Source organism: Balaenoptera musculus, chromosome 9 (assembly GCF_009873245.2).
Source record: "Balaenoptera musculus isolate JJ_BM4_2016_0621 chromosome 9, mBalMus1.pri.v3, whole genome shotgun sequence".
In the NCBI taxonomy this organism is placed as follows: domain Eukaryota; kingdom Metazoa; phylum Chordata; class Mammalia; order Artiodactyla; family Balaenopteridae; genus Balaenoptera; species Balaenoptera musculus.
In genome coordinates, this window is record NC_045793.1 from 56,735,830 (window position 1) to 56,754,483 (window position 18,654).

Consider the following 18,654-nt stretch of genomic DNA (forward strand, 5'->3'; position numbering starts at 1 on the left):
TACAGGATATGGCCTCCTGTTACTTCTCTGACCGCATCTCCTACTATCCTCCTCCTTGCTCACTCTACTCTAGCCATCCTTGCCTCCTGTTTTTCCTTTAACATGACAGTCAAGTCATGATCTAGCTTCAGGACCTTTAGACTTGCAATATCCTCACTTATCCCCATGGCTCACTCTCTCATCTCTTCCAATTCTCTGCTCAAATATCTTCTCAGGGAATGACTTGAATGAATGATGACATGACATGACATGAATAGCTGTCATAAGGAGGTGGCAGAGCACTAGTGCCACATACTTGCCCTTCTAACAGCACTCAACGCACAATTAACTTTCAACATTTATTGAGCACCCATTATATATAAAACAGACACGTATGACTGGCCGCTGTTACTAAAGGGAAACATTGAAATAATCTTATTGCTTTAGAAGGTTCTCGAACATTTTCAGCACATACTGCAACAAATGCTTCTTGAACATTTTCAGCACACACTGGAACAAACAGGTGAATTCCTTAGTCACTGAGAAAGCAGCATCTATTAACAAACAGGAATATCTTGTCAGATATTGTAGGGCTTCCTCCTCTTAGGCAATCAGAATCTACAAACACAGTCCCTCAGTCCAGGCAGTATTTAAATCACTGCAGTATTAGAACACTTGGTTCCAGTCCTAGTTTTATTCTTAGCTTGGTAGATGACAAGCTTCTTTTATTGTCTCAATTCTTTTATTCCCATGATAAAATGTTTAATCTCATCCACTTCTCAATTCAGGTTAGGAAAATAGGACTATATACTTGGGTGTTACAAGCTGCCACAATTATGTATGCATTATGAAGTTTGAGAACAAAAAAATCTTTTAAATCTAAGAATTTCTAAATCCGGACTATTTAAAACTAGTCTTCAGTTTGTGGTAGACTTAAGATCTTTAGTTTTTTTCCTTTTTCTTTTTTTAACCCCAATTTTCACTTAACACCACTTCTATGATTTAACTGATAGCTTATTTCAGTTCACACCTGCTAGTTTTTCAGTCTAACTTAACCCAAAAGGAAGGAGAAACATGATCAACCTGAGAAATCAAAAAGCGTAGTTAGTTCATACCAGGAATGGATTTGAGAGTATGATGATGGGGAGGAAAAAGGAAGTAATGAGGGAACAGATGAAAATAAAGAAAAGAAAGTCATGCTAAATTTATTAAAAAGGCTCAGTTCAATCCAACAAGTGTTTATTGGGTGCAAAGCATTACGCTGGTCTTTTTAGTAATGCCAAGATGAGTGACACAGTCTTTGCCATTATGGAGTCAGGAGTATGAGGTGAATTAAGAAGGGCACAAGTTATTAAAATATCATGCAGAGTACATAAGGGAAATACAAGGAGAAAGAAAACTGACATTAAGGATGTTTTAATATGCCAGGGACAGTCACATGTTAACTCACATATGTTAACAAACCTTCCAAAACTTCCAGGTAAGCTACAGGAGGATAGGTAACTTGTTCAAGATCATTTAAGCTAGAATGTCTATATTGGCTTTGTCTTCAACCCAGGTTCCAAAGCCTAGGCTCCTTTCGGGACACCATAGCTAAGGGGAAGCTCTAAGGAGGGGTGGGAGGGGATTAAGTTAGGCTGGAGGTAACAAAGAGATCAGAAAAGCCATCCCGGACGGCGCGTGAGGTGGGCATTGAAGATGAACCGGAGACTGGGCAGCCCCGTGGGAGGAAACGGGAGGGGCTTTCTGCTAAGGAAGGAGTGAGGGCTACTGGCTGCTCTCCCAATACTCCGGGTTGAGCAGTCGTCCGGTACGTCCCCTCCCGGCCCCCCATCTTTTCCTTTGGGGTTTTTCAGCGTTCACCAATTTCACCTTTAGGGACCTGTGTTTTCTTTTTTCCCTTGAAATTTTAAACATCTCCATGTTTTAAAAGCGACCAGAGTCCCTTGTACGGTGGTGGGGGTCCGACCGGCGCCCCTGGCGCACCCCCTCTCTCCCACCTCCTCAGCCAGGCCGCCACCTGGGGAGTGGCGTTAGTCGCCGGGGAAGGGGGAATCTCCCCCGCCGGATTCTCGTCTGGGGGCGCCGAGGTCAGAGGCCGGGTTGGGGCAGCTCCCGCGGCGGCGCGCGGGGTTGGCGGGGGCGGGGCAGGGCGGGACCGCGGGCGCACCTGCCCCGCGCGGCCGGGCTCGCGGCGGCTGCGCGGACAACGTCCCCCTCCCTCCCGTCCCGCCGTGTGTTTACGTGGAGACGAAGATGGCGGCGGCGGTGACGACGCTACCCGTGCGGCCGAAGACGGTCAGCCAGTGAGCGCCGAGACTAGTTCCACTCGGGCGGGGGGGAGCGCCTGGCCCAGCCCTGCTGCCTGGGCCGCGGAGCTTGCGGTCGCATCCCCGTGTGAACCGACCTTTCCTTTCTATCCCGATCCCCTGCCTGTCTTCTCCCGGCCTTCCCCGCAGAAGCTATGGAGGACGAAGAGAGACAGAAGAAGCTGGAGGCTGGCAAAGCCAAGGTAAGAGAGCTGGAGGCCGCCCGGCCTGCGCTGGGAGGCGGTGGCTGGGAAGGGTTGGGAGGGGGCCTGGGAAGCGGAGATCTTAGCAGCCCTGGTGCGCCGCCTGGGGAGGGAGGTGCTGCAGGGTCTGCGTTTTCCCCTCGCCTTCTCTCCCGTTTCCAACTGAAAACGCCTGGTGATAAGCTACCTAGTGGATACTTCCGTGATGATTGGGTGCTGTGGCTCCTTGGCTCCTTTCTTGTGAATGCCCAAACATTAAAAATCCCTCTTTTACTGTATTGCCATAAGCTGATATTTATTGCTTTTAAATCTCCAACGTTTCGCTTTTTTAGGGAGTTTTCTGGGTTGTGCAGGCATTGTGCTTTTCAGGGTGGGGATTTGGGGCCTTTCTTTATTCGGTAGGGGATTTGTACGCTCATCATCAGCTTGGCTTTCTTAGGTGGCACGCTGGCACTCTTGGGTGTGTGATTGGCCTGTGACAGCTGCCTCAGCCGTGGCTTGAGTGTGCCACAAGTGCCAGCTGTGAACTTCGCTTTAGGGCCGTTTTTAGAAGCATGGCTTTGTATGTTTGTGTTTGGAGGTCTTTGTCATGGCATGCGCTTTGTATTGTGTGGAATGTTAATGCAGTTTGTGAATGGAACTCCTGGGGACGCAAGGTTCCATATTCTAAGCAACACCTATAGAATTCCTGCTTTAAATAATTGGATTGTTTTGAGTCCCAGTGTGTGTATGAAAAAACCTGTAAAGCAAACAATGCAAAAGGTATTATTATTCACTGGGTTTCATGAAAAATTTGACATAGACAAAATATAAATTAAATAGAATATTTCTTTTAAAAATTACATGTTTGAGCATATTTTTTGTCTGGCCTCAAAGGCTCTCTTCCTCCCTATAATGAAATTACCATTTTTAGACTATATTTTGTCTTATTAGAGATCACTGTTAGTAATCATACTTGCACCTCAATTAAATTATAATATAGTTAACTGTTTCTTCTCTCTTCCTCACCTTCCCCTTCCTCCAAATAAACAAATAAACGAGACTGGGTCTGTGATTTCAGTAATCACTGAAGGGCCATACTGCAGAGATACAGTGGTAGATGCTTAGCACAAGTTTCTTAAATGAACATGAACATATGAACTAGCTTCATATTATCTAAGGTCAAAGCGTAAGTGCTTGTATGTTATCCGGTAGATTATTACTTTAGGATCTATACATGGAAGGAAAAGGGAATCAAGGCATCTTTAGAAGCCCAAAGTTGCTTACATTTCTGCAGTCTGAGGGTCTGAGTGTGATCTGTGAATCCAAGAAAGTGGAGGTAAAGTGTGCACCTCCTTCCAAAAGCATCGAAGTTCTGTTCTAATTAGACATTTTGTTTGTCTGTTTGTTACCTGAGAATTTTTACTGTCTGTCTCCAGAAGTATCTTTCCTAAGTATATGTGAAGCAGTCCAAAAAACATAGTTTACTTTGGACAACACAGTTCATAATAGAGGATTTATTTAAATTGCTTTGATTTGGCAAAAAAGAATTCTAGTTTCTTTGTGTGTATGTGTGTTTTTTGTCTTTCAAAATTCTGCCTATGGGGTAAAAATCTTCTCCTTTTAACATTCACTTTTATTGTAGAAGATTATCTTCTAGAATAGATCCCAATTTTTCCAGTCAGAAATAAATCTGTGAGACATGTAAGGCAAGATATATTTGTTGGAGCATTGGCGACACAATATAAAAACACTGGAACAAACTTCAAAGACAATATTAGGAGAATCGTTTTCTAAACTATATTAGTGTGATGGAATATTATTCAGCCGTTAAGGTTACGAAGACTGATAGGAACATGGAAAATAGAGTGAAAACAGCATCATCAAAAATAGTGTAGACATTACTTCATTTGTATAAATGTGTGCTTTTAGATTAGGACTTAAAAACTTTGGATTGTAAGTGTAAGGTCGTTCAGCAAACCTGTATCGAACTCCTGTTTTATACCAAGAGCTGGAGATAACAGAGGTGGTGATAGTCTCTGTTTTCAAGTTGCTCAAAGTTTAGTGGGACGGACAGACACTGGGTAATAAGTAGAATGAGAGAGATGGTATAGTAGGATATTGGGCGAATTTTTTCATTTGGTAAAATGTGTTAAATGTTACCACCTCATTTTTAAGACTGTTTTACAAAGAAGGCTCTTGATACTGATACTAATGTAGTCTAGCATAATATCTATCAGATAGTAAGTACTCAGTAAATATTTGCTTAGTGAATGAATGAGCAGAATGACTATGAGTTGTTAATGGGTGCTACTTTACTAGCATGTTGTAATTTAATAATTTACAGAATTCTCTTAATTGGAAGTCTCTTATTGCTGGCATTAGAAATCTCTTAAAATGATCATTTCTAAAACTTATTCAGATACTTGGTTCTCTAAATGTCTTTGTTTGTTCATTGGACTTAAATATTGTATTTGATAGTCTAGTTTTACAAACCACAACTTGTAAATTTTTTACTTGGTGTTTGATAAGCTGTTCATTGAAAAACTTCCTTTCTATATATCTATAAATGATGATTTTTTAAATGACCTGTCGTGTATACAGTATAGTATACTTTATAAAATGTGTTATACCAAGCAAAATCTGCAGCAATAGGAGAATAAATTTTGGTATATACAGCCATTAAAATAAATCTATAGAAACTTTCTCATTGGGGAAAATGCCCACAAATAATGCCAGATTAATAAAAATGTTACTGAAAAAAAATGTATGTATTTATATATGAAGACACCTGAAAAAAAAATGCACCAAGATATAAATGATGGTTATCTCTGAGTGGTGGATTATAGGCAATTTTAATTTTCTTTACACTTTTAGTATTTTCTAAATTCTCTGCAGTGTATTTCTTTTATGAACAGTAAAAATGTTTAAATGCCATTTTTAAAAACAATAAAAGCTTTTCAAATATAGTATGTTGAAGAACATGTTATATTTTATGGTCATTTTACAGAAAAAGGAAAAGAGGCACAGAATAACTAGGTTTCCCAAGGGCCCTGACATTAGTGTAGTCCTGGAACTATAATTCTTATTCCAGTGCTGCTTGCATTATATAGTTGGGATTCTATATTATTAGACATTTATAGATATCCTTTCTGGCTTTGTAGTTCTTATCCTTTTTCTCTGTCAGTTCTCATTGCCACGAACGTGCTTATCTTGCCTTGTTCCATCTCCTCTGCCTCCTCCCCTAACTTGCTGTTTTAGATTTGCTGTGACTAGAGAACCCAGTAACTGAGCTTGATACAGTGGTTTGTAATAACCCAGCATTGATGGAGCCTGGTGAATGGGCTTTATGACAATTTAGTTCTTCTGCTACCTGTTGGTTTTTTCGTTTGCTGTTGGGTCCTCAGCTACTTCCTCAGTGTTGATGTAGTAAGAAGCCTGACCCGTGGAGATGTGAGACATTACTGCATTAAGTAAATATTTTCAGAGCTGGGCTAACCCCCCTGCAAGGTGCTGACAGGGACGGTACTACATAGGCTGTCCTTGTGTTGATCCAAACTATTCTAACTTCACTTTAAATGACTTCATTTTTTTCCAAGTAAAATTATTTACAGTATTATGTAAAGAAAGTATTATAATATTAGCTAACAAAATTAGAGGACAGTTATGTATTTAGTATAAAATTACTTCTGCAAATTCACCTTAGGTATACTTTTTAACATTCTACTAATGTAGTAGAATTCAGTAAAACCAAAGTTTTTAATCAACTATTCAGCATTTTATATAATTGGCATTATTTGTTGAATAATTATTAAAAATTTTTGCCTATTGCATTCAGTAAATACTAATCATATGATTTTTATTTGTTTAATGAGCATTTTCAGTTTGGAAAGTAGTGCCAATTGTATGCAAAAAAGGACGGTGCTCTGTGCAAGCTGTATAGTAGGTTATTGATAACAGGACTTTTCAATTACTGTTTCCACTCAGATAGACAAAGTTAGTTATGGTGTACAATTGTTCTTTGCATATTTCAGACACAGTGCTCCACCACTAAGAAAGTTGCTCTCCATCCTTGTTTCTTTTAAACTTTCTAGATTTTAATTCTTATATGTGACGTAGCTTGCTTAGCTTTCAAAGTGGGTACAGGAGTTTGATACCTTCAACATTTATTGCAACAGTGGTGCGTTGTCTGTGAGTTAAAAACTAATTCATGACCTTTAGGCTTTGTTGGAAAAAAAACAAAGCAAAACATGATTTTTAGATTATGAGCTTTAAGAGAGAATATGGAGGAAAGAATGGGCAGAACAGGTTTCTTGAAGTGTATATTGAAGAAAGGTTTTTAAGGCCATTCCAAGAAATGGCAGGAACAGGGATAGAGAAGTGGTTGGGTAAAAAAGAGCCTTAAGATCCAATGAAGAGAGATTTGGCAAGGAGGTCTGTGGTGTCCTGTCAGTGAAACTGAAAGTCGAATGAGCACATGGAAAAGAGGAAGTGAAAAAGATAGGACATATCCAAGTGACTGGAATATGACAAGATTGGGGCAAAAATTATTTTCAAACAAAACACCTCTTATTTTTATATATAAAAAAGTTTGTCGTAAGAACTAAACTGTGACCGTAAAATATTTATCTGTTATAGGCCACTGATTATTGAAATGTAAGTGAATTTCTTCTAATATGGAAGCTAAAAAAGGTTCTCATGGTAAATTGTTAAACATTAAATGATAAGGAACATTATTTATATTTATTTCTCAATTCATTTCCATTGAAATTGAAATTGGGCATCTTATTGCATTAGTTAGCATCTCTTTAAAAAGTTTAATTTGGAAAGCTTCAGAATTTTTTAAACTTTCTTTATAAACTTATAAAGGTTGTTTTGCATCTGGGGCATGGCATCTATGTGTATTTATATGCTATTTGTCGTACAAGAACAGGCACTAGGACTTTGGAGACATTTACTGGCTTATTTGTTCAACTAACAGTTTTGAACGCCTACAACTGCAGCTATGGACTTTTACTTGGCAAGCATTTATTTAAATTATCATGAAGTCTGTGCCTTATTGTCTGTGGGAATAATCCTGTCACAGTCCATGACTCTTAGCAGGTGTTTTGAAGAATAAATGCGGTAATGATTGAGAGCTTTTTGAGTTCTTCTGGTGCTAGATATAAAGAATCTATGATTTTTTTTTTTTACTTGAGGTGGAAGTCATATAAAAATTAACCATCTTAAAACAATTCAGAGGCACAACAGTTCAGCGTTGTACACCACTTCTATCTAGTTCCAAAACTTTTTTTTTAATGTTTACTCTTTTTTTAAAAAAAAATTTATTTATTTATTTATTTATTATTTATGGCTGTGTTGGGTCTTCGTTTCTGTGCGAGGGCTTTCTCCAGTTGCGGCAAGCAGGGGCCACTCTTCATCGCGGTGCGCGGGCCTCTCACCATCGCGGCTTCTCTTGTTGCGGAGCACAGGCTCCAGACGCGCAGGCTCAGCAATTGTGGCTCACGGGCCCAGTTGCTCCGTGGCATATGGGATCTTCCCAGACCAGGGCTCGAACCCGTGTCCCCTGCATTGGCAGGCAGACTCTCAACCACTGCGCCACCAGGGAAGCCCCCAAAACATTTTTATCATCCCAGAGTAAAGCCCTGTATCCATTAAGAAGATACTCTTCATTCCCTACTTCCCCCAGCCTCTAGCAACCACCAATCTGCTTTCTGTTTCTATCGGTTTACCTATTCTACATATTTCATATAAATGTAATCATATACTGTTTGACCCTTAATGTCTGTGTTTTTTTTGTTTTTTTTTTCACTTAGTGTAATGTTTTCAAGGTTCATCAGTGTTATAGTATGTATCAGTTCTTCATTTCCTTTTATGGCTGAATAATATTTTGTTGTATGTATATACCACATTTTGTTTGTTCATTCATTGAAGGGCATTTGAGTTGTTTCTACCTTATGGCTGTTGTGAATAGTGCTGCTGTGAAGATTCGTGTATAGTATTTGAGTACCAGTTTTCATTTCCCTTGGGTCTATATCTAGGAGTAGAATTTCTGGATCATATGGTAATTCTATGTTTTTTGAGGAACCACCAAACTTTTTCCATAGTGCCTGTATCCATTCCCACCAGCAGTGTATGAGGGTTCTAATTTCTCCATATCCTCACCAACACTTATTGTTTTCCATTTTTTTAAGTATATTTGTTTTATTTTTATTTTTGGCAATGTTGTGTCTTCGTTGCTGCGCGTGGGCTTTCTCTAGTTGCAGCAAGCGGGGGCTACTCTTTGTTGCGGTGCACGGGCTTCTCTTTGCGGTGGCTTCTCTTGTTGCAGAGCACAGGCTCTAATTGCGTGGGCTTCAGTAGTTGTGGCATGTGGGCTCAGTAGTTGTGGCTCACGGGCTCTAGAGTGGAGGTTCAGTAGTGGTGGTGCACGGGCTTAGTTGGTCCGTGGCATGTGGGATCTTCCCGGACCCAGGCTCCAACCCGTGTCCTCTGCATTGGCAGGCAGATTCTTAACCACTGCGCCAGCAGGGAAGCCCCTCTATTTTTTTTAAATTATAGCTATTCTAGTGGGTGGGAAGTGGTATCTCATTTTGCTTTTGCTCTTTAATTTCCTAATGACTAAGGATGTTGAACATCTTTTCATGTGCTTATTGGCCATTTGTCTGTCTGTTTTTGGAGAAATGTCTATTCAAGTCCTTTGCCCATTTTTTAATTCTGTTGTTACCAACTTCTTTTACATAATGTTATTGATTATTACTATTATATTTATATTACATATATATTTATATACTGAGAGGGAGAGAGAGGGAGAAACATGCAGTCAGGCAGGTGATGGAGAGAGGTAAAGAGAGATACACATCTCCATAGGATCATCTTCCATCTTTTTTTTAGGCCTTCTGGGCTATGCCAAAATTTAAACTGTTCCTTCCTTTGCATATGTTCCTGGTAGTTTGATTAGAGCATAATGCTAATGTTTGAATTCTGTGTGGGCCAGTGAGTCATTTCATTCCATAGCCAGTTGTTTTACAAGTGCATGCAGCTGGTTCCAGAGGCACCTATTGGGTTTTTTGCTTGACCATTACCAATTCATTTTCACTGTGGGAAAAAAACCCTAATCTTCTTTAGTAACAAAAAGAACTGCCATTTTCATATGTGAACACAATAGATCTGTACAGATATTTTACTGGTGTAAGATACTTTTCTTGTCATGTTGACTCCCCTTTTACTTCTAGAGTTTTTGTGGTCATGGACACCAAAATATAACTTAGGATACTTAATGCTCATCTAGGTACACTGCATAAAGCTGTGGTCGATTTGCACGAGGATTTAATGCTGTTAAAAACAGAATTGTTCCAGAAGTGGTTTTGCCTAGGTTATTTATTTAAATCTATAGATTCTTTTGTACCATGAAAAATTCCTTCATCCTCTTTGTTTCATGAACAGTGTGGTGTTTGTTTTCAGTTGCCATCAGGGTTATGATTCTTATTGTGGTTTGCTATTCACTGAGATTCTTATGTGGTCTAAAAGTTTCTCTGTAAGTCTAACTTTTTTTTCCTTTTAAGAAATCATTTCTTAAAGCCCCCAAATTTACTTCTTTTCTTTTAAGAGGTCATTTCTCAAAGCCCCCCAGATTATTAATTTTCACTAGTAAGAACTATACTAAACTATTCAAAATCCTAATCTATAAAGATTTGAATTTATAAATTGTATTAATTGAATAGGTTCTCTGGTTACAGAGCTCTGAAAAACTAACAGGGTATAAAGTCTAGAATCTCTTTCCTTCTTTTTCTTGATACTGAACACACAAAATTAGTAAACAAAATTCCTTGTTTACTAGGGATCATTCATTGTGGACTCTGATTAGACCGTATTTATTCCTCAAGGGTCTCACTTTTTCAAGTTGATATTGCCTTATTGTTTCCCCAGGGAAGATAGGGACAGGGACCAATTATAACTAAAAATATTAGTTCTTCAGATTTATGAAAAAGCAAGTTTAATGTATGAAAGTGTGTAAGAGGATGCAGGGGAAAGAGATGCAGGGATTTGCGATGGGCATGGGGCAGTGATCTGAGTTAATTACTACACCATTTATGGTCTGTTCACTGTGTATGTATAAGCTGATTTCTAAAGTCAAATAAATAAGTAGATGCTCTAAAGGGCAAAGTATTAGAAAATGTGTAAAACCTGCATTAACAAATATTTGCTGGGAGTTTATATATGAAATAATAGGTTTTGGCTGAAAGTTATAGAAACTTTTCAAAGATAACTTAAAATATTGGGAATATTTTAATGTAAAACCATCTACATTTGCCAAACTGATATTTAATTTTTAATTTGTATAAATTCCTCTTCTAATGAAAATATATGTCTGAGCATTTCTACTCCCTTTAACAAGAGAACTCTCACTTTTCCATTTAAATCAATAGCAATTTTTAATAAAGTTTGAGAAAAAGAGAAGATAATAATTTGGGATTTTTTTTTTTTTAGGTGAGAAGAATATATATATATTTTTTAATTAAAAGGGTAAAATGCAGTATAAGTAATTTTAATAGGCATCGGTGTTTTAGTCTTATGACAAAAGAGTCTATATAGGGACTTCCCTGGTGGCACAGTGGTTAAGAATCCGCCTGCCAATGCAGGGGACACGGGTTCGAGCCCTGGTCCGGGAAGATCCCACATGCTGTGGAGCAACTAAGCCTGTGCACCACAACTACTGAGCCTGCGCTCTAGAGCCCGCGAGCCACAACTACTGAGCCCGCGTGCCACAACTACTGAAGCCTGCATGCCTAGAGCCCATGCTCCGCAACAAGAGAAGCCACCACAATGAGAAACCCATGCACTGCAACAAAGAGTAGCCCCTGCTCGCCACAACTAGAGAAAGCCTGCGCATAGCAACAAAGACCCAACGCAGCCAAAAATAAATAAATAAATTTATTTATTTATTTATTTATTTATTTATATTTTTTTTAAATTTATTTATTTATGGCTGTGTTGGGTCTTCGTTTCTGTGCGAGGGCTTTCTCCAGTTGTGGCAAGCGGGGGCCACTCTTCATCGCGGTGCGCGGGCCTCTCATTATTGCGGCCTCTCTTGTTGCGGAGCACAGGCTCCAGAAGCGCAGGCTCAGTAATTGTGGCTCACGGGCCCAGCTGCTCCGCGGCATGTGGGATCTTCCCAGACCAGGGCTCGAACCCGTGTCCCCTGCATTGGCAGGCAGATTCTCAACCACTGCGCCACCAGGGAAGCCCTAAATTTATTTATTAAAAAAAAAAAAAAGTCTATATAGTTTTTTTTTTTCCTCTGTGAGTTGGATTTAAAATTTTTAATGTTTGGGACTTCCCTGGTGGCATAGTGGTTAAGAATCTGCCTGCCAATCCAGAGGACACGGGTTCGATCCCTGGTCCGGGAAGATCCCACATGCCACGGAGCAACTAAGCCCGTGCACCACCACTACTGAGCCTGCACTCTAGAGCCTGCGAGCCACAACTACTGAGCCCGTGTGCCACAACTACTGAAGCCTGTGTGCCCTAGAGCCCACGCACCACAACTACTGAGCCCACATGCTGCAACTACTGAAACCCGCCCGCTCCAGGGCCCACGTGCCGCAACTACTGAGCCTGCGTGCTGCAGCTACTGAAGGCTGCACGCCTAGAGCCCATGCTCCGCAACAAGAGAAGCCACTGCAATGAGAAGCCCGTGCACCGCAAGGAAGAGTAGCCCCCGCTCACCACAACTAGAGAAAGCCCATGCGCAGCAACGAAGACCCAACACAGCCAAAAATAAATAAATAAATAATTTTAATGTTCTTGTTTTCTATTTTATGTGCCATCATATTTTTGAGGCTCAGTAGTTTATACCTATTGAGAAAGCATCTCAGTTGAAAACTAAAACCCTTTGAATTATTCTGCAGTTATCTTCCTGTATCCTTTGTACTCATAACCCAATCCCATTAATTGTTTTTTATTCAAAATTTGTCTCCTACTTAGCCTTTTTCTTCCCATTCTAACACCACAACCCAATAGGCCCACATTATCTCACCTTCTATTTGGTTTCCCTGACTCACTCTCCTTTACCTTTCAGAGCCAACCAATCACCACATTCTGCTGATTTTACCTTCTAAATATTTCTTGATTTATCCCCACTTCTGTTTCTACCTCATTGTCTTTCACTTGGACAGTGGGAAGGGTGACAGTGGAAAAAAGAAGAGTATGAATTTGTGATGATAGTAGCTACCAATTTTTGAGCACTTTGTAATGCTAGGCATTATGCTAAGCGTTTTACATTCATTTTCTTATTTAATCCTTATAACTATTCTAAGAGCTGTGGATACTGTTTCTATCCCTATTTTACAGGTGGGAAAACCAGAGAGGTTAAGTAATTTGCACAAAGTCATGGTGGCAGAACAAGGATTCAAACCCACTCTGACCCAAGAGATTGTGTTCTTAACTTCAGCCCTGCACTGGCTCTTATATCCTTGGTCACTGTTTAGGAGGTAGAATTGAGAGACCTTGGTAATTGTTGTAAAGGGTAAGAGAGATGCTATGATTTGAATGTTCATTTCCCCCTAGAAATCATATGTAGCGATCGTACCCCCCCAAGGTGATTGTATTAGGAGGTGGTGCCTTTGGGAAATGACTAAGTCATGAGGGCAGAGCCCTTATAAATGGGATTACTGCCCTTACAAAAGAGAGATTCCTTGCCCCCTTCCACCATGTGAGTCTATAGCAAAACGATGGCCATCTGTGAACTAGAAAGTGGGCTCTCACCAGACACCAGATCTGCTGGTTCCCTGATCTTGGACTTACAGCCTCCAGAACTGTGAGAAATAGATTTCTGATGTTTATATGCCACCCAGTCTATGATATTTTGTTATAGCAGCCCAAACAGACTAAGATAAGAGAAGACTCTAGTTTTCTGACTTGAGCAACTTAAGGGATGTAGGTGCTGGTCTCTGAGATAGGGGAACATGGACAAATTTGGGGGAAAAGAGGATTTGAGTGAAATGGGTCTCTGAGATAGGAAATGTGGGCATTTTTGGAGGGTAACAAATATTTTAGTAAGATGAAGATGACTTTTGTTTTGGATACATTGAATCGGAGAACATCCTAGAAGAGTGGCCCAGTGTAAAACTGAATATGAGTCTGTTCCTTTAGAAGGCCATGCTAGAGATAAATATTTGGCTTAAAGATACTGGCTGACACTCTGGGAGTGGGAAGTTCACTCAAGACGACGACTAAATGGGATGCATACTGAGAGTTGAATCCTGTGGAAGCACCCATGTTTAAAAAACAGGTGGAGAAGTATCTGCAGAGGATACTGGATACAAACTGTTTACAAAGCTAGGAGATGATGATGTCTGTGAGGCTAAGGGAAGAGTTTCAAGTAAGGAGGAGTGACCACTTGTCAAAAATGAAAAATCAAGCATGATGGAGACTTGAAAAGTGACCTTGAGCTTTAGCAACAGTTGGTGAGAAAGGGAAACGAAGAATTCAGATTACTGTGGGATGGAGAATGAATGTGAATCAGGAAAGAGTGGTGAATGCTACCTACTTTTTCAAAGATTTTTTTGTGAAAAGCAATATAATAGTAGTGGTTATGAGCTTGGACTAGACGAGACAGTCTGGGATCAAATTCTGGCTCTGCAGTTTATTAGCTTTGTGACTTTAGGCAAGTTGCTTAAACTTCTCAGTACTTCTGTTTCCCATCTGGAAAATGAGAAAAATAATAGTACCTGCCTTGGGGTTGTTGTGAGGATTCAGCTAATACATATAAAGCTCTTAGAAGATTGTCAGATTATAAAAACTTTTCAAGAAGTATTAGCCATCATCATCATTATTCTCATGCTGGAAAACTAGATTGGGGAAATAGGCTGGGATCAGATAATGAGGAGCCATATGTGTTAGTTGAGACAGTATGGGTTTTATCCTAAAAGTAGCCAAAAACTGTCAAAGAATGTATATTTGACATGTTTAACCTTTGAAAAGGGTTACTGTTTTCCAAAAAACATATCCCATATTCAGGTAGGTATGCTGCCACCAGGTGGCAGGTGTATGTTATTGCTATACAGATGAAGCAGAAAAACCATGAGGGTTTTTTTTTTTAAATATAAAATATTGACTGATTCAAATAGCTAAATGTAAGCACCCTACTTCTAGCAGGGTACTTTGTTCCCAAAAAACTGATTAGTTAAGTGAAGGAGAGAAAAAGAGGGTTATAGTAAAGATAGAGAGATATCAAAGGAAGCTAAGAGAAGTATAGTTGGGCCTCATGGGAAACTGAACAGCCATTTGGAACCAATGCCATTCTCTCTATCATCCCTTATTTCACTTTCACAATATCTGATGCTCCTCTCTTTGCAGATCAGCTTCTTTTGCTTGTACATCAGTTTGCACATGACCAAAAATTAAAGATGAATCCCCAAATTTGTTCTATTCAATGGAATTGTTTCCCACTATAGACACTTAAAAAAAAAAAGAAGGGGGAAGAAAAATTATGTAAATAGTGCAAGCAAATCAATTCATAGAGTAAGCATCTAGCTTAGTGGTTCCCAAACTTTGCTGCACATTAGAAGCCTCTGGAAAGCTTTAAACAATTTCAAAGCCTAAGTCACACTCCAACCCCAAATAAGAAAGTCTGAGGTGCCATCCAGGACTCACTATTTTTTAAAGATCCTCAATGTGCAGTAAAGTTTGGGACCCACTGACATAGCTAATTTGTGTGATTCTGCAAAACTAGGTGATTATACATCATGAACTCTTATATGCCAGCTACTTTACTTGGTGTGCAACTAAAGTAAGGATGATTTAACGTCAGAAGGAAAACTGGCTGTGCTGAATACACAAAAAAGTATTTTAGTCTGCAACGTGACTAGTAGGTTGATAGCATAAATGTACTTTATGGGTGAGTTTAGGGATATTTATATGATTATTGCATCATGCACTGATTTTCAAATCCTTCAATAAGATTCATCTCCCCTCTTACTTTCTGGACATTTTTTCTAACTCTTTGTTCCCTAATTCCAAGAGAAGAATCTAATCAACTGCCTCTTTTCTCATCAAACTAGACTGGGAGGAGCAGCTGGGGTGTCCTGTATGGTAGGAGCTATGAGCACTGGCCAGTTCCCTCAGCAGGAAGTTCTAAACACATACTTTAAAAATGCTTAAATATGTTTCACCTGCAAAAGAATACATATAAAATATATAGATAAGAAAAATGATTTTTTAAAAACGACCTCTATGCCTATCACCCAGTTTAAGAAATAAGCACATTCAAATACGTTTGAAACCTTTCCCAATCTAATCCCACCCCCTCCCTACCTAAGGTAACTGCAATTCTGAATTTTCTTTATCAGTGCCTTGCTTTTCTGTACCACATATGTTTACATAATATACTAGTTTTACTGTTTTTGAACTTAATGGTATCATATTGTAAGCAGTATTTAATGATTTTCTTTTTGTTCAGTATTATGTAAAGATGTTCACACCTGCATACTATTCCATTATAGGAATTTACCTCATTTAGCATTCTCATATCAATGAGCATTTGGGTTGTTTCCAGTTTTTCTGTTACAAACACTGGTGCTGTGTTAACTTTTGCCCATTTTCCGATGCATATGCCAAGGGCCTAGAGGTGTGCAGAGATCATAATCCCATGGCCCCTCAGTCCTCGGGGAGTAGTGTGTGTGTTGTGGAATGAGATAGGAAGAGGAAGCGAAACCAAAGCCAACTGATATTTATGTGTTTATTATACACCCCGTTTCATCACAAATGATCTCTGACAGATCATTGGAGCTGTTGATGGGCACTGGATATCTGACAGGATGGGCCATTGAAGTGACCAGATACAGCAGTTCTTTTATTTTTTAAGTCAATATTTCCTGCAAAAAAAAAAAAATGTATATAAGAATAATATTCTATTACCTGTGGCTTATAAATGAACAAACCTCAGATGATAAGCTGGCATGTATTTATGCTGCTGAGGGTGATAGCATCTGTTACAGATATACCTTGTTTTAGGGATTCTCCTTTACATGAACTGCTATTTATTTGTTTATTTTTGATGAGATTAAGCTTTATACTATGCAGAAACTAGATAAGGTTGGGGCAAAGTGCCATTGTTCTCACCGTTCAGTGTTAGCAGTAAATGAGGTGACAGTGAAATGAAACAGAAGTTGGTGGCATCTGAACAGTGAGGTGTAATAATCTGTCACTGTTAGCAGTTATGCTTATGGGATGTCTGGAGAGGGTGTCTGGAGAGGCTGATGAAAGAGGCCAGGCCCCAGGACAGCATAATTCCTGGGACTTCTGCCTTATTTCTGTCTTTTGGGATGAGATTTTTGGTAGATGTGTAGTTGTATTATATCCTTTTAAAAATAGTGATATTAACATATGGGCCCATAGTTTTATTAGTGAATATTCTTTACAGATCTTTGGGGGAGGGAGGGAGGCAGTGAAAATCTTTCAAAAAAGAAAACAATTACCCATAGTCTCATAACCTACAAGTAATCACTATTAACAGTTTGTTCATTCTTTGTTTCTATGTCTATTTTTAAGCTTAGCTTGAATCATACTCTGCATGCAGTTTTGGCCTCTTTTCTCCCCCAGCTTTATGTTGAGAGCATTTTCCCACATTAAATTTTTTTGGAAAACATTATCTTTGACAGGTACATAATATTACATTGTATGGTTGTACAGTAATGTAACCATGGACCTGATTTATCATTTTAGTTGTTTTTTAGAAACTATACAGGTATTCTGAAGTTCTGAAGTTCTATTCTGAAAATTATTGCTTATGGTTCCTCTTTTCTGTAAAAAAGAAAAAATTATCTTTTTTTTCACTCAACAAATTTTTATTGAGAACCTATATGTAGGCACTATTCGAGACTTAAGAGTATTACATAGGCTTTGATTTTGATTAAAAATCCCTGCCCTCCTGGAACTTATCTTCTAGTTATTTGTTCTGCAGTAATAATTTGACTTCATATACTTCTTATAGTAACATGAGCCTAAAACAGTATTTTGATAATTTTATATACTTAGAAGTGATTTGTTCTAAACACTATAATGTAATCATTCCGCTTTTTATTCTATATCTTTTTTCGTTTGGGATCATTTAGTAATAGATACTGTTTATTGAACTGTTTTTTCAAGCAACAGTTAAAAAGAAACTTTTTTATAATGTAGAATTCTAGTTTTTCTTCTACATAATTAAGTGAGAGTACGGGGAAGAAAAAGGGAAAGGAACAGTTGAAAAAAACTTTTCCAATTTAGGCATTGAAAGCTGGAAGAAATTTTATTGATTGATTGGCATATAGTTGATCTATATTATATTAGTTTCAAGTGTACAACATAGAGATTTAATATTTTTATAGGTTATACTCCATTTAAAGTTATTATAAAATATAGGCTATATTCCCTGTGCTGTACAGTATATCCTTGTATCTTACTTATAATATTTTATACATAGTAGTTTGTACCTCTTAATCCCTTACCACTGTATCTTGCCCCTTGCCCCACTGGTAACCACTAGTTTGTTCTCTATATCTGAGTCTGTTTCTGTTTTGTTATATTCATTTGTTTGTTCTGTTTTTTAGATTCCACATATAAGTGAAAACATACAGTATTTGTCTTTCTCTGTCTGACTTATTTCAGTAAGCATAAAACCCTCTGGTCCATCCATGTTGATACAAATGGCAGAAGTTCATTCTTTTTTATGGCTTAGTAATATTCCATTGTATGTATACCACATTTTCTTTATCCATTCATCTGTTGATGGACACTTAGGTTGCTTCCATATGTTGGCTATTGTAAATAATGCTACTGTGAACATTGGGGTGCATGTATCTTTTTGGATTAGTGTTTTTGTTTTCTTAGGATATATCACCTAGGAGTAGACTTGCTGGATCATATGGTAAAACTGAAAGAAGTTTTACGAGATCCTTCTAATCCTCCTCTTCATTGTACAGTTGAAAAAACTGAGTTCTCTTGAGGTTAAGTGGCTTGTCCAGTGTCACATAGCTAGCTTATTAGAGTCTCTGTAAACACAGCAGTCCAGTACTCTAATATATGTAATCCATATTCTTTTTGAAACATTATTTTCGCTCAAAAAATAGTTGGGCCTACTACGTGCCAGACAATGAAATGTGTTAAAATTTGCAAAATTAAGGTAACTTTTTCAGTTCCAG

At 38.7% G+C, this 18,654-nt stretch overlaps 1 protein-coding gene across 3 annotated transcripts in view; it reads left to right on the plus strand.

Moving 5' to 3' along the window:
- Positions 1–2,205: 2,205 nt before the first annotated feature.
- Positions 2,206–18,654, plus strand: part of AKAP9 (A-kinase anchoring protein 9) — a 150,198-nt gene continuing 133,749 nt past the window's right edge. For all 3 annotated transcript variants that reach the window (XM_036863960.1, XM_036863961.1, XM_036863962.1), the window contains exon 1: positions 2,206–2,491. In XM_036863960.1, coding sequence (XP_036719855.1) covers positions 2,444–2,491 — 48 coding nt within the window. In that variant the 5' untranslated portion in view covers positions 2,206–2,443. The remainder of the gene's footprint in view (positions 2,492–18,654) is intronic.